Below are 14,413 nucleotides of genomic sequence, written 5' to 3'. Positions count from 1 at the left end.
GATTTATTTAGAATTCAAGGCACACTTAACCAGCATGGCTACCACAGCATCCGCAGTGAAACACCATTCCATCTGGTTTGCTCTTAGTAGGTCTATCATTTGTTTTTCAACAGGACAATGACCCAACACACCTCTAAACTGTGTAATGGCTATTTGACCAAGAAGAAGAGTGATGGAGAGCTGCATCAGATGACCTGGCCCCCAAAATCACCTAACCTCAACTCAATTCAGATGGTTTGGGATGAGTTGGACAGCAGAATGAAGGAAAAGCACCCAAAATGTGCTCAGCATATGTGGGAACTCCTTCAAGACTGCTGGAAAAGCATTCCAGGTGAAGCTGGTTAAGAGAATGCCGAGAGAGCGCAATGCTGTCATCAATGCAAAGGGTGGCTACTTTGAAGAATCTAAAATATATATTTCTTTGTTTACTAAATGATTCCATATGTGCTATGTCAGTGTTGATGTCTTCACTATTATTCTACAATGTAGAAAATAGTAAAAAATTAAGAAAAACCCTTGAGTAGGTGTGTCCAAACTTTTGACTGGTACTGTATATACAGTTGAATTCGGATGTTTACAAACACCTTAGCCAAATACATTTATACTCAGTTTTTCACAATTCCTGACATTTAATCCTAGTAAAAATTCCCTCTCTTAAGTCAGTTAGGATCACCACTTTATTTTAAGAATGTGAAATGCCAGAATAATAGTAGAGAATGATTTAGGTAGGTAGAAAGGTAGAATGGTGGTGATGTGGACGCCAAGGAACTTTAAATAAAATGTATTTATAAAGCCCTTAGCTGATATCTCAAAGTGCTGTACAGAAACACAGCCTAAAACCTCACACAGCAAGCAATGCAGGTGTAGAAGCACAGTGGCTAGGAAAAACTCCCTAGAAAGGCCAGAACCTAGGAAGAAACCTAGAGAGGAACCAGGCTATGAGGGGTGGCCAGTCCTCTTCTGTCTGTGCCGGGTGGAGATTATAACAGAACATGGCCAAGATGTTCAAATGTTCATAGATGTTCATTTATTTCAGCTTTTATTTCTTTCATCACATTCCCAGTGGGTCAGAAGTTTACATACACTCAATTAGTATTTGGTAGCATTGCCTTTAAATTGTTTAACTTGGGTCAAACGTTTCGGGTAGCCTTCCATAAGCTTCCCACTATAAGTTGGGTGAATTTTGGCCCATTCCTCCTGACAGAGCTGGTGGAGTCAGGTTGATAGGCCTTCTTGCTCTCACACACTTTTTCAGTACTGCCCACAAATGTTCTATAGGCTTGAGGTCAGGGCTTTGTGATGGCCACTCCAATACCTTGACTTTGTTGTCCTTAAGCCTTTATGCCACAACATTGGAAGTATGCTTGGGGTCATTGTCCATTTGGAAGACCCATTTGCGACCAAGCTTTAAGTTCCCGACTGATGTCTTGAGATGTTGCTTCAATATATCCACATATTTTTCCGTCCTCATGATTCCATCTATTTTGTGATGTGCACCAGTCCCTCTTGCAGCAAAGCACCCCCACAACGTGATGCAACGAGTTTTAATGACTCCAAGTGTATGTGAACTTCTGACTTCAACTGTATGTACTGAGGCTGCATATGAAAGATGTTCCTTGTATGAAGCACTGCTTTTGGACAGAGCACTATGGTGCAAACAAGTATTGTACTAAGTAAGGAATAGGGCGCCATAGGGCGCCATTTCAGACTTGCCCAATGTCTCAGTACAGCATCTAAAACTCCATCCCCCAGAATCCCCTCTTAAATTCCCTGGTCCCTCCCCAGGTGCCAATGCCAAGTTGCGCTACCAGATAACTTCGGGCAACACAGGGGGGGTGTTTGACATGGAGCCTGAGGTGGGAACCATCTTTGTCGCCCAGCCTCTGGACTACGAGCAGCAGAAGAGGTACAAGCTGCTGGTGCTGGCATCGGACGGGAAGTGGGAGGACTATGCCGCCGTGGTGGTCAACGTGGTCAACAAGAATGACGAGGCGCCCGTCTTCTCCATGAATGAGTACTATGGCTCAGTGACAGAGGAGCTAGATGGCTCACCGGTCTTTGTGCTCCAGGTGTGTGTTCTTTCTCTAACCTGGGTGCCAGTCTGTTTCTGTTTGAGCGGTCAGGTACCGAGGCTCAATCAACCATGTCAAATGCATGCTTCTGTATACTAACTTTATATATGCTAGCTATAGCTAATAACTACATGTCACTCTACAAGTTATTTCTGTCTCTAGCCTGGGTGTCTTTCTGTTTCTGCTTGAATCAAAACATAGTTTTGTTCATGGACAAGGCAGGGATTCATTTTGAATGCACAAACAGTCAGCTAGCCAGGATAATCTTTATCAAGCATAAATATCAAATACTGGCTTCTGTATGTCATGCATGTACATGACAAGTCTGCTATCCATTACATAAACAATGGATGTAAAGATAGATTGATGGGATGCTTGCTTAGAAAGACAGGCACACGGATGCACACACACACACACACACACACACACACACACACACACACACACACACACACACACACACACACACACACACACACACACACACACACACACACACACACACACACACACACACACACACACACACACACACACACACACACACACACACACACACACACACACACACACACACACACACTCTTAGATGGGGATTGCTGATGAGTTGTGTGTCTCACCAGGTGACGGCCATGGACCCAGACAAGGATGCAGACCAGGACGCCGTCCGCTACTCTCTCCATGGTCAGGGGGCGGACTCTCAGTTTATGATTAATGAGAACACGGGGGAGATGTATGCCCAGAAGACGCTGGACCGCGAGGAGCGGGCTGTGTGGCGCTTCGTGGTCCTGGCCACGGACGAGAAAGGGGAGGGTCTCACCGGCTTCACTGACGTCATCATCAACGTATGGGACATCAATGACAACGAGCCCACTTTCACCTGCGCACCCGATGGCTGCCACGGCAACGTAGCCGAGAACTCACCCCCAGGAACTTTTGTCATGGAGATGACGGCGGAAGACCTTGACGACACGGCAGTGGGTCAGAACGCCATCCTCACCTATCGTATCATCAAGAACGCCCGTGACACGGATTCTGAGGAACTATTTACAATCGACACTAGTACGGGCACCATCTCCGTGGTGACCGGCGGGCTGGACAGGGAGGTGGCAGAGCGGCACCAGCTGGTGGTCGAAGCCAGGGATGGAGGGGGCATGGTGGGTACAGCTACCGCCACTATCATCATCATGGACCTGAACGACCATACCCCCCGTTTCAAAGATGAGTGGTGTGGGGCTCGTGTGTCTGAGAGCAGTCCTCCAGACTCAACCGTGCTGGAGCTGGAAGCTGTGGACCCAGACTCTGGCCCTCACGGCCTGCTGGGCTTCAGTGTGGTGGCGGGGGACCAGTGGGAGAGGTTCTACATGGTGAGCCACAGAGCAGAGCAGTCTGGGAGTCTGAAGCTGAGGAAGGGGCTGGACTATGAGAGGCCCGGAGAGCAGCGCTTCAACCTCACCATCCAGGTGGAGGACTCTGAATTTCCAGCCTCATCCACTGCATCATCCAGGTGCTGGATGAGAACGACCACATCCCTGAGTTCACCACCACCTTCTACCCCCTCGCTCCTCTAGTGGAGGATGTTGCCGTGGGAACCAGCATCACCCAGGTGATGGCCAATGACTCAGACTCTGACCTGAATGGGGAAATAGTCTACAGCATCTCCCCGGAGTCAGACCCGTACGATAATTTTATAGTGGACCGAGACGGCATTGTGACCGTGACCCGTCCGCTGGACAGAGAGACAATGCCCGAGTACCAGCTGGTTGTCATGGCGACAGACCGCGGGAGTCTGCCGTTGACAGGGAGCGCCACGATCCAGCTGAGCCTGCTCGATGTTAATGACAATGGGCCAGAGCTGGAGGTGGCCTACACCCCTGTCCTCTGGGAGAACAGCCCTGCTCCACAGCTGGTGTGGCTCAACCAGACCTCCACGCTGCTCCACGTTATCGACAGGGACTCCCCAGAGAATGGGCCTCCCTTCTCCCTCGCCCTTCCCAGTCTTTACGCCCCCGACTTCCACCTACAGGACCATGGCAATGGCACGGCAACGCTCACCGCACTGCGCCGCTTCGACCGTGAGCGCCAGAGGGAGTTCCTCCTGCCCGTGGTCATGACGGACAGCGGCCGTCCGCCAATGACGGTCACCAACACGCTCACCATCACCGTGGGCGACCAGAATGACAACGCCCACCAGGAGGGAGAGAAGGAGATTTACTTTCACAGCCGGAGGGGTGAGTCCCAACTTTCCATCAACTTTTAGACATTCGTATTCACGAAGCCTCTAAGAGTAGGTGTGCTGATCTAGGATAAAGTCCCCCCTTTTATTCTTCATGATTTAAAAGGCAACACTAAGATTCTTTGTGAATATGGACCCAGGCCTTTCCCCAAGTTAGCACAGCATGGCGGTGCTCTTTCTGTCTTTCTGTGTACCTATTCTGTATTGTCTGAATTAGTAATTGATACACCCAGGGCAAATATTCGGGCTTAAGAACATTCGACCCCCACACACTCTCTCCACTCTGCTAATTGTATCTGGCCCTGATGTTAACTTGACCATTATAAGATCTGTGGTGTTCCTCAGGTGTGATTGTTAGGCCCATTAAAGTTCTGATCATAGACCTGGATTTTTTAGTTTTCAGTAATTGTATGAGACACTGCAGCAGCTTGACTCATACAGGCCCTGGTTGTTTACCCAGCTGCAGTACGCTGGCACTGGGGCTCGATAATAACATAATCCATAGAGAGATAGCCCTGACTTCCTTAAGCTCTCAGCGCTCCTTGCATCTCAAGTACTGGAAGCCTATTCAACCCAGACAGTGGGACTTCACACTCATGAACAGAATAGGAAGAACAGAAACAGCAGAATCACCGAACAGCAGATAAGAAAACGGCTGAAGATTAGCGGCCTGGGGCCTCTATCACTTTCGGTTTGGGAACCATTGTTTTCAGACAAAATCAAAGTCTTTGTGTGCGCTGGACAGGAAGGATGCAGACTACTTCGCTGGGCAAGGTCTATGCCCCTGATCAAGATGATTGGGACAACAAGACCTACACCTTAGACGCAGGAGGAATGAGGTAGGTGTTATGTTTGTCTGTAACCAGCGTGAGTCATAACAGGACAGTTAATCAGTTAAACAGTTAACATATGACAGATGCAAATATGTATCCCTATAAATATGACCTTCAGCTACTTTTACTCAAAGTCTCAGAGTCAAATCAAATGAAATGTGATTTGTCAGATGCTTGGTAAAGAACAGGTGTAGACTAACAGTGAAATGCTTACTTATGAGCCCTTCCCAACGATGCAGAGAGAAAAATAAAGAAATAATAGAAATATAGAAAGATAATAGCATGAGGAATAAATACACAATGTGTAACAATATCTTGGCTATATACACAGGGTACCAGTACCGAGTTGATGTGCAGGGGTACGAGGTAATTTAGATAGATATATACATATAAATAGGGATAAAGTGACTAGGCTGCAAGAGAGACAATAAACAGTAACAGTCAAAGAAAGTCAAAGAAATGGAAAGGATGGAGGATATTACCACATTTCCTACTTGACCAACAAGTGCCTCTTGTTCAACATGCACTTAACTCTAATTGCTCCTGTAAGTCGCTCTGGATAAGAGCATTTGCTAAATGACAAAAATGTCAAATGTTAATGTAATCAGAGCAATCAGTGGATGCATTTGTATCATGTCAACTGGTGGACTCTCTGGGGAACAAGGTTCAAGAATATTTACACCAAGATTGTTTGCAATTTTGCATCTAACACTGTCAGGGAACAGAAGAAAAAAAATCCCAATTGCGTATTTTACACATTCCTGTTTTATTCATATGCCAATCCTGACCTGTTTCTATGACTACCGAGCTCCTTTGGTGGAGATGTAAACAAAATAGCATTTACCTCCCAGCAGAAACAAAACAGTTGTTATTTCCGTTAATTTCCTTTGGTAGTCCAATCAGGTTGTAAGACTAAATGATTGATTAGGGGAATAGGAACACAAAATGGAATAAAACATGGAATAAACACTTAAATCGCTTGTCCATGTCCAATAAGAAACATTTATTTCCATTTCCTGTTGTATTTTTAAATATTTTCCATTGCATGCCCTTAATGAATACTACCCAGTCTTTTCCACCACATTTATGTCCTCCCCTACAGGTATTTCACTCTAAACAGGAGTTCAGGCCACCTGGCCATCAGACAGAACACCCTAGCAGGGAGCTACTATCTCAGAGTGGGAGTGTCGGACGGGGTGTGGCCAGACGTGGTGTCTGGGGTCACAGTTCACGTCCGGGAGCTAGAGGACATGGCCATCCACTCGTCAGCCTCCCTGCGTCTGACCGGTAAGCTACTGCAGCATGACATCTTACTTATCTATTCTACAGTTTATGTCATGATTCGTGATTACACTCTTAGAAAAAAAGGTGCTGTCTAGAACCGAAAAGGGTTCTTCATTGTCCCAATAAGGTTCCTAGTAAAACCCTTTTTGGTTCCAGGTGGAACACTTTTGGATTCTATGTAGAACCCTTTCAACACATCGTTCAGCAATTAGAGTCATGCTTCTTCAGCTGCTGTTACTCCACAGCAGGGATGCTCTATATGAGATGATGAGTCTGAACCTGTCAACATGAATAACTTTTTCCATTTGTTTTCCTTTCTCTTGCACTCTATCGCTCATCTTTCCGCCCACACCAACCGTCAGGCTTTTTATTTTACTTCGTTGTGTTGTTGGAGAGATAGACAATGTAGCTTTCGAGACATATAACAGGTTGTGATATTAATTCATGGTAATCAGCTGCTGCTCTCTGGATTAAAATAGAAGAAAGAAGAATGAGTAAAAAATGTTTTTAAATGAATGAATTAAAAAACATACAGAACCCTGTAGACTTACAGTATACACCTTAAAATAGAGAGTATCTCTGGATCTAGAACTGGTACTTTTAAATCTGAGGCTAAACTGTGAGTCAGTAAATTCAATGGATTGGATTTATGTTAATCTTTAACAAAAGATCCAAGCGATTTATGTCGAATTGGGGGAGCTCACCTTTTCACCTTTACAAGCTGTGAGGTATGCAAATTTATTAGCATAACCTATAGTCGCTATCACTTCAAGCAGCAGTGTGTATCACACCTCAGGTGCTTTTTTTCACAAACATATGAAGTTTAATGTCTTGGTCTTTTGGCTCTCTGGGCAAATCCTAAATGTAAAGGTCAATTTCAAAACTGCCAGGTTAGTCCTTGACATTTGAAAATCCATTTTATGAATAGACTGCAAGGCTATTAGGCATGCCAGGGCATCAATTTCACTTTGTAGAGATTAAAGAGGACTTTTTCCATCCTCTCCGATATTATTAGAAGAGACGCATTGCATTGCTAATGCTTCAACCTCTAAATCTATTTGACAGTGAGGCCGTCAATGTTTTATACTGGAGCCAAGAATCGGTCTCAGTGGAAATAATAATAAAGTTAAATAGTTTCATTACATGGGTGAGTGAATCAATGTGAGGCCAGTATAGATCAATTCTATTTGCTAATTGAACCAAAACTGAGTTCACTTTGATCAACTTCTCCTGTCAGTAAATAGTGAATGTTCTTGAGGTTCTAATGCCTGAGGTGTGTTTCTGTCTTTGTGTGTGTGTGCCTGTGTGTGTGTGCATATGTGTGTGTTTTTCCGCCTTCTGCAGGCATCACTGCCAGAGAGTTTATTGAGTCCCGGGTGGACGAGAGGAGTCGACAGGATATGTTCAGGAGCTTCCTGTCTGAACACCTGTCCATCAGATCAGGCACAATCAACGTCTTCAGCCTGACAGACGTTAGACCGAAGACGCTGGACGTGCGCTTCTCTGTGCACAGCGATGGCTACCTGCGTCCAGAGAAACTGCACGGATACCTGGCGGCGCATAGAAAGAAGGTACACGCCTCAATGTTTTCCCATCTTGAAGATAGGGATCTTAGCTCATACATCTCTGGGTGCAGAGCTTGGTGTTGTCGATATTGTTTCTTTATCAGCTAAGAGGTGCAATGTACATTCATATTTTTTTCAATAATGTTGTTCACACCAACTCTCCCTGTTCTGTGTTCATAACTGCTTCCTTACTCATTCTCTCTCTCCCTCACCTCATTCCCTATATCTCTCCATCCCTCTTTCACTCTCTCGCCGACCCTCCTTTCTCTGTCTATCTCATTTCTCATTCATTTATTGAAAATAAATCTGCCATTTTGGAGATGTACTCATTTCTTTATAAGTAAATATTTGTATGCGTGAGGAGTATCAGCCAGGCTCATCCCTCTCTGTCCTCCCTTACTTCCCTTACCCTCTTCTATCTATCTATCTATCTATCTATCTATCTATCTATCTATCTATCTATCTATCTATCTATCTATCTATCTATCTATCTATCTATCTATCTATCTATCTATCTATCTACTCCTCCCCTCTCTCTCCCTATTTCACTCTCCCGCTCTCTCTCTCTTTCCATCTCTCTCTCCCTCTCCCCCTCTCTCTCTCTTTCCATCTCTCTCTCCCTCTCCCCCCTCTCTCTCGCTCTCTCCAACTCTCTCTCCCTTTCTCTTTCTCTCTCCCTCTCTCTCCTTCCCTCTCTCTCTTTCTCTCCATCTCTCTCTATCCCCCTCTTTTTCTTCCCACCAACCCCTCTCTCTGTCCCTCTCCTCAGCTGCAGTCTCTGCTGCGGGTGAACGTGTCCCAAGTAGAGGTGGATGAGTGTGTGTACACAGACTGCAGGCCGGGTGGCGGCTGCTCCACACAGCTCAGCGTCAGTGACATACCCACCCTGGTCGATGCCGGGAACATAGCACTGGTGTCTGTTACGATGATGTCCTCTGCACGGTGTGGCTGCTCTGCCAGGGACCGGATCCATCAAGCTTGTTCCTCCTACCTCACAAACCCCTGCTTCAATGGAGGCACCTGCATGGATACCCTCAGTGGGTACAGGTGAGCAGAGAGCAGGGACCAAAGCAATACCATTACCTGAGGACTATGTGAACTGGGTTTTGTTCATTAGGGCACATCGCAGCAGAAAACACAAATAACAGTGTCTTATTGGACACGTGCAGATAGTTCCTAATTTTTTCACTCTATTTCGGACCCTTTTCTTCCACTTTAACTCTACCGAACACGATCGTATCCTGTCTTTATTGTAATTAATTTATTACACAAGATAAAGATCCTTCCATCAGAGACAATTGAGAGATAATTAAGAGAAGGTGATAGAAATAGTCAGGAGGAAATCTAGACACAGATGGTGATGTGGAGAAAATTATACCATAATCAGAAATAACACCAATCTGAATAAATTAGAGTAGAAGAATGACAATAAATTCAGGGTAAAAAAATCTATAGTTTGATGATAAATTGCCTCATAATTATATACTAGAGCCTTGAATGCTAAGCATATAAAGCAGTCAGAAATCCATTTATAGAAAGTACAAGGCCCCATGTGGGTGTATCACAGAGGAAATAGCATGGAGCTAATTTGATGATGAGAATTGGTAGGATTTAAGAAATGTGGGCCAGTGAAATTACAACAAGCACTACACACCCCTCTCCCAAGTGCTGACAACTTTTCAGAATCCCACTTAATACCATTTACATGAGCATGTAAAGTTAAATAAGGCAAACAGACGTCTGCCTTAAGACCTTAGAACATGACCATCACACTCATGGGGTGTGTCCCAGAGCCCTATGGCACTAGTCAAAAGCATGCTGCAGTCTGCAGTCTTGTGAGAGAGCCCTTGTCAGAATATAGATGCTGCTATATAACCCAATGTGTATTCAGAATGTGTGTGAAAAATCAAATTTTAGGCCAATCCCATGTCGAGAGAGCTTAATAGCCAGTCTGAGACATTGGCCTTATCAGATCGTGTCAGCCAGAGGAAGAAACACGCCCTGTGCTCTGGAGTCTGGATTGGCATTGCTCTCTGGAGTCACATGGAGAATGCCTGGGAAGATCTGTTATGTGTGTGTGTGTGTGTATGTGTGTGTGTACGTGTATGTATGTGCAGGCACAAACATGTGTGCATGCTTTCTCCATGTATGTATGTGTGTGTACATACATCACAGAATCATCCCCTGTCTCTCTCTGTATGGATCAGTATTCCTGACATGTCTTGGCCCTCTGCAGAATAAACAGAGTTGGAGATGCTGACAGAAAGAGAAAACAGCCCCTAACTGTACATAGCAGAGCCATCCACTCAGATACAACGCCACATGAAAATAGATGGCTCTGACATTATCTACCAAGCCCAGTTAGTCACACATCACGTTTCGCCAGGGGTCTGAGAATATTCTGTCCTGTGTATTTCTCGGTATATCAAGGCATTTATTTGATTACTGTTTACGGCTAGTAGGTATGCAGATTCACTAGAGGAGGCATATACAATAAAGAAGTGGCGGAATAACGTGAAGAAGTGGAGGAATAGCATGAAGAAGTGGAGGAATAACATGAAGAAGTGGAGGAATAACATGAAGTGGAGGAATAACATGAAGAAGTGGAGGAATAACATGAAGTGGAGGAATAACATGAAGAAGTGGAGGAATAACATGAAAGTGGAGGAATAACGTGAAGAAGTGGAGGAATAACATGAAGAAGTGGAGGAATAACATGAAGTGGAGGAATAACGTGAAGAAGTGGAGGAATAACATGAAGAAGTGGAGGAATAACATGAAGTGGAGGAATAACATGAAGTGGAGGAATAGCATGAAGAAGTGGAGGAATAGCATGAAGAAGTGGAGGAATAACATGAAGTGGAGGAATAACATGAAGTGGAGGAATAGCATGAAGTGGAGGAATAGCATGAAGAAGTGGAGGAATAACATGAAGTGGAGGAATAACATGAAGTGGAGGAATAGCATGAAGAAGTGGAGGAATAGCATGAAGGGGAGGAATAGCATGAAGAAGTGGAGGAATAGCATGAAGAAGTGGAGGAATAACATGAAGACGTGGAGGAATAGCATGAAGAAGTGGAGGAATAACATGAATAAGTGGAGGAATAACATGAAGAAGTGGAGGAATAGCATGAAGTGGAGGAATAGCATGAAGTGGAGGAATAACATGAAGAAGTGGAGGAATAGCATAAAGAAGTGGAGGAATAACATGAAGAAGTGGAGGAATAACATGAAGAAGTGGAGGAATAACATGAAGAAGTGGAGGAATAACATGAAGAAGTGGAGGAATAGCATGAAGTGGAGGAATAGCATGAAGTGGAGGAATAACATGAAGTGGAGGAATAACATGAAGTGGAGGAATAGCATGAAGAAGTGGAGGAATAACATGAAGTGGAGGAATAACATGAAGTGGAGGAATAACATGAAAGTGGAGGAATAATGTGAAGAAGTGGAGGAATAACATGAAGAAGTGGAGGAATAACATGAAGTGGAGGAATAACGTGAAGAAGTGGAGGAATAACATGAAGAAGTGGAGGAATAACATGAAGTGGAGGAATAACATGAAGTGGAGGAATAGCATGAAGAAGTGGAGGAATAGCATGAAGAAGTGGAGGAATAACATGAAGAAGTGGAGGAATAACATGAAGTGGAGGAATAACATGAAGTGGAGGAATAACATGAAGTGGAGGAATAGCATGAAGAAGTGGAGGAATAGCATGAAGGGGAGGAATAGCATGAAGAAGTGGAGGAATAACATGAAGAAGTGGAGGAATAACATGAAGAAGTGGAGGAATAACATGAAGAAGTGGAGGAATAGCATGAAGTGGAGGAATAGCATGAAGAAGTGGAGGAATAGCATGAAGTGGAGGAATAGCATGAAGAAGTGGAGGAATAGCATGAAGAAGTGGAGGAATAACATGAAGAAGTGGAGGAATAACATGGAGGAAGTGGAGGAAAAACATGAAGAAGTGGAGGAATAACATGAAGAAGTGGAGGAATAGCATGAAGAAGTGGAGGAATAGCATGAAGAAGTGGAGGAATAGCATGAAGAAATAGCATGAAGAAGTGAAGCATGAAGAAGTGGAGGAATAGCATGAAGAAGTGGAGGAATAGCATGAAGAAGTGGAGGAATAACATGAAGAAGTGGAGGAATAGCATGAAGAAGTGGAGGAATAGCATGAAGAAGTGGAGGAATAGCATGAAGAAGTGGAGGAATAGCATGAAGAAGTGGAGGAATAGCATGAAGAAGTGGAGGAATAACATGAAGAAGTGGAGGAATAACATGAAGAAGTGGAGGAATAGCATGAAGAAGTGGAGGAATAACATGAAGAAGTGGAGGAATAACATGAAGAAGTGGAGGAATAACATGAAGAAGTGGAGGAATAACATGAAGAAGTGGAGGAATAACATGAAGAAGTGGAGGAATAACATGAAGAAATGGAGGAATAGCATGAAGAAGTGGAGGAATAACATGAAGAAGTGGAGGAATAACATGAAGAAGTGGAGGAATAGCATGAAGTGGAGGAATAGCATGAAGAAGTGGAGGAATAGCATGAAGTGGAGGAATAGCATGAAGAAGTGGAGGAATAGCATGAAGTGGAGGAATAACATGAAGAAGTGGAGGAATAACATGGAGAAGTGGAGGAAAAACATGAAGTGGAGGAATAGCATGAAGAAGTGGAGGAATAGCATGAAGAAGTGGAGGAATAGCATGAAGAAGTGGAGGAATAGCATGAAGAAGTGGAGGAATAGCATGAAGAAGTGGAGGAATAGCATGAAGAAGTGGAGGAATAGCATGAAGAAGTGGAGGAATAGCATGAAGAAGTGGAGGAATATCGTGAAGAAGTGGAGGAATAGCGTGAAGAAGTGGAGGAATAACATGAAGAAGTGGAGGAATAGCGTGAAGAAGTGGAGGAATATCGTGAAGAAGTGGAGGAATATTGTGAAGAAGTGGAGGAATAGCGTGAAGAAATGGAGGAATAGCATGAAGAAATGGTCAGAACCGGTGAAACGCGGAAACAGAACTTGAGAAAGTAGGGAGACGGGAAAACACTCTGGTAAAGACCTGCCAAGACAAGAACTGGCAACAGACAAACACAGGTATAAATACACTGGGGATAATGAGGAAGATTGGCGACACCTGGAGGGGTGTGGAGACAAGTACAAAGACAGGTGAAACAGATCTGGGTGTGACAGGCGGTCCAACTCATCACAAATCATCTCAATTGGGTTGAGGTCGGGTGATTGTGAAGGCCAGGTCATCTGATGCAGCACTCCATCACTCTCCTTCTTGGTTAGCGTTTACACAGCCTGGAGGTGTTGGGTCATTGTCCTGTTAAAAAACAAATGATAGTCCTAATAAGCACAAACCAGATGGGATGGCATATAGCTACAGAATGCTGTGGTAGCCATGCTGGTTTCATAGTTTTGATGTCTTCACTATTATTCTACAATGTGGTAAATAGTAAAAATAAAGTAGAAAACTCGAATGAGTAGGTGTGTCCAAACCTTTGACTGGTACATGTTATTCAATCATTGCACCAACACTGTTCGAGTGCGTCAATGAGTGTTTGTGTAGCCAGGCGCTAAAATAGAACTTGGTTCTATTTGTGACGCTTGAACACTGCAAGTCCCGCCTCTCCCATCTCCTCATTGGTTTTTAGGAGCATATACCCACTTGCCATCTCCCCATTGGTTTTTAGGAGCACATACCCATTGGTGATTTAAAAAGGAACTTAGGTCCACACTCCAGGCCAGTTGGTAGTGGTAATGCACCTTAAAGTTGGTTGCCAACCACCATATAAAGTCCAAAGTATAAGAAGAAGCCTGAAACGAATTTGATGCACCCTTTTATCAGTGGAATAATCACCCTTTTATCTGTGGATTAATTGTCGGAGTAGAGGACCTTACCTTCATTTCAGGTCAAATAAAAAACCAATGTTTATATCCCAAGACAAATTAGCTAGCGACAGCTAGCTAGCTAGCTAAATTACCATAAATGTTTAATGTTTTTCGACCTGTCCCCAAATTAATATAGTTGGCTCACTTAAACATTTGGAGCTAAACATTAAACACTTCGAAATTTAAAGTTTGCAAACAACTTCTAAATTTGATGTTTGAGAAAAAATGTATGAACGTCTAATTCTAGAGCTAGTTGGGAGGAATACCATGAAGAAGTGGAGGAATAACATGAAGAAGCACTCTAGCTGATTTATCTGTGATTACTTCTCCTTTCCCTTCCTTTGCCTTGATTACAGACTCTTCTGTGGACCACTGCTAGCTTAACACACACATACACTTCACCATGCCAGGGAATCTGCACAGCAGAGTAATGGGTCGGAAACAAGGAGATATTGAGAATCAGTGATACTGTAGGGTACCTAGAAAAGTATTAATCATGTTCGAACAAAACGATCGGATGTG

The 14,413-nt window shown here is 44.0% G+C and overlaps 1 protein-coding gene across 1 annotated transcript in view; it reads left to right on the top strand.

Moving 5' to 3' along the window:
• Positions 1 to 14,413, top strand: part of LOC124040854 (neural-cadherin-like) — a 63,165-nt gene that overhangs the window by 47,329 nt on the left and 1,423 nt on the right. Inside the window, 7 exon segments of the mRNA XM_046357990.1 lie at positions 1,786 to 2,069; positions 2,696 to 3,551; positions 3,554 to 4,303; positions 5,054 to 5,147; positions 6,244 to 6,428; positions 7,770 to 7,996; positions 8,760 to 9,037. Of these exon segments, the coding sequence (XP_046213946.1) occupies positions 1,786 to 2,069; positions 2,696 to 3,551; positions 3,554 to 4,303; positions 5,054 to 5,147; positions 6,244 to 6,428; positions 7,770 to 7,996; positions 8,760 to 9,037 (2,674 nt within the window).

Source organism: Oncorhynchus gorbuscha, linkage group LG01 (assembly GCF_021184085.1).
Source record: "Oncorhynchus gorbuscha isolate QuinsamMale2020 ecotype Even-year linkage group LG01, OgorEven_v1.0, whole genome shotgun sequence".
Taxonomy (NCBI): domain Eukaryota; kingdom Metazoa; phylum Chordata; class Actinopteri; order Salmoniformes; family Salmonidae; genus Oncorhynchus; species Oncorhynchus gorbuscha.
Note: the sequence above shows the minus strand (reverse complement) of the source record. Positions and strands in the feature narration are given on the sequence as shown.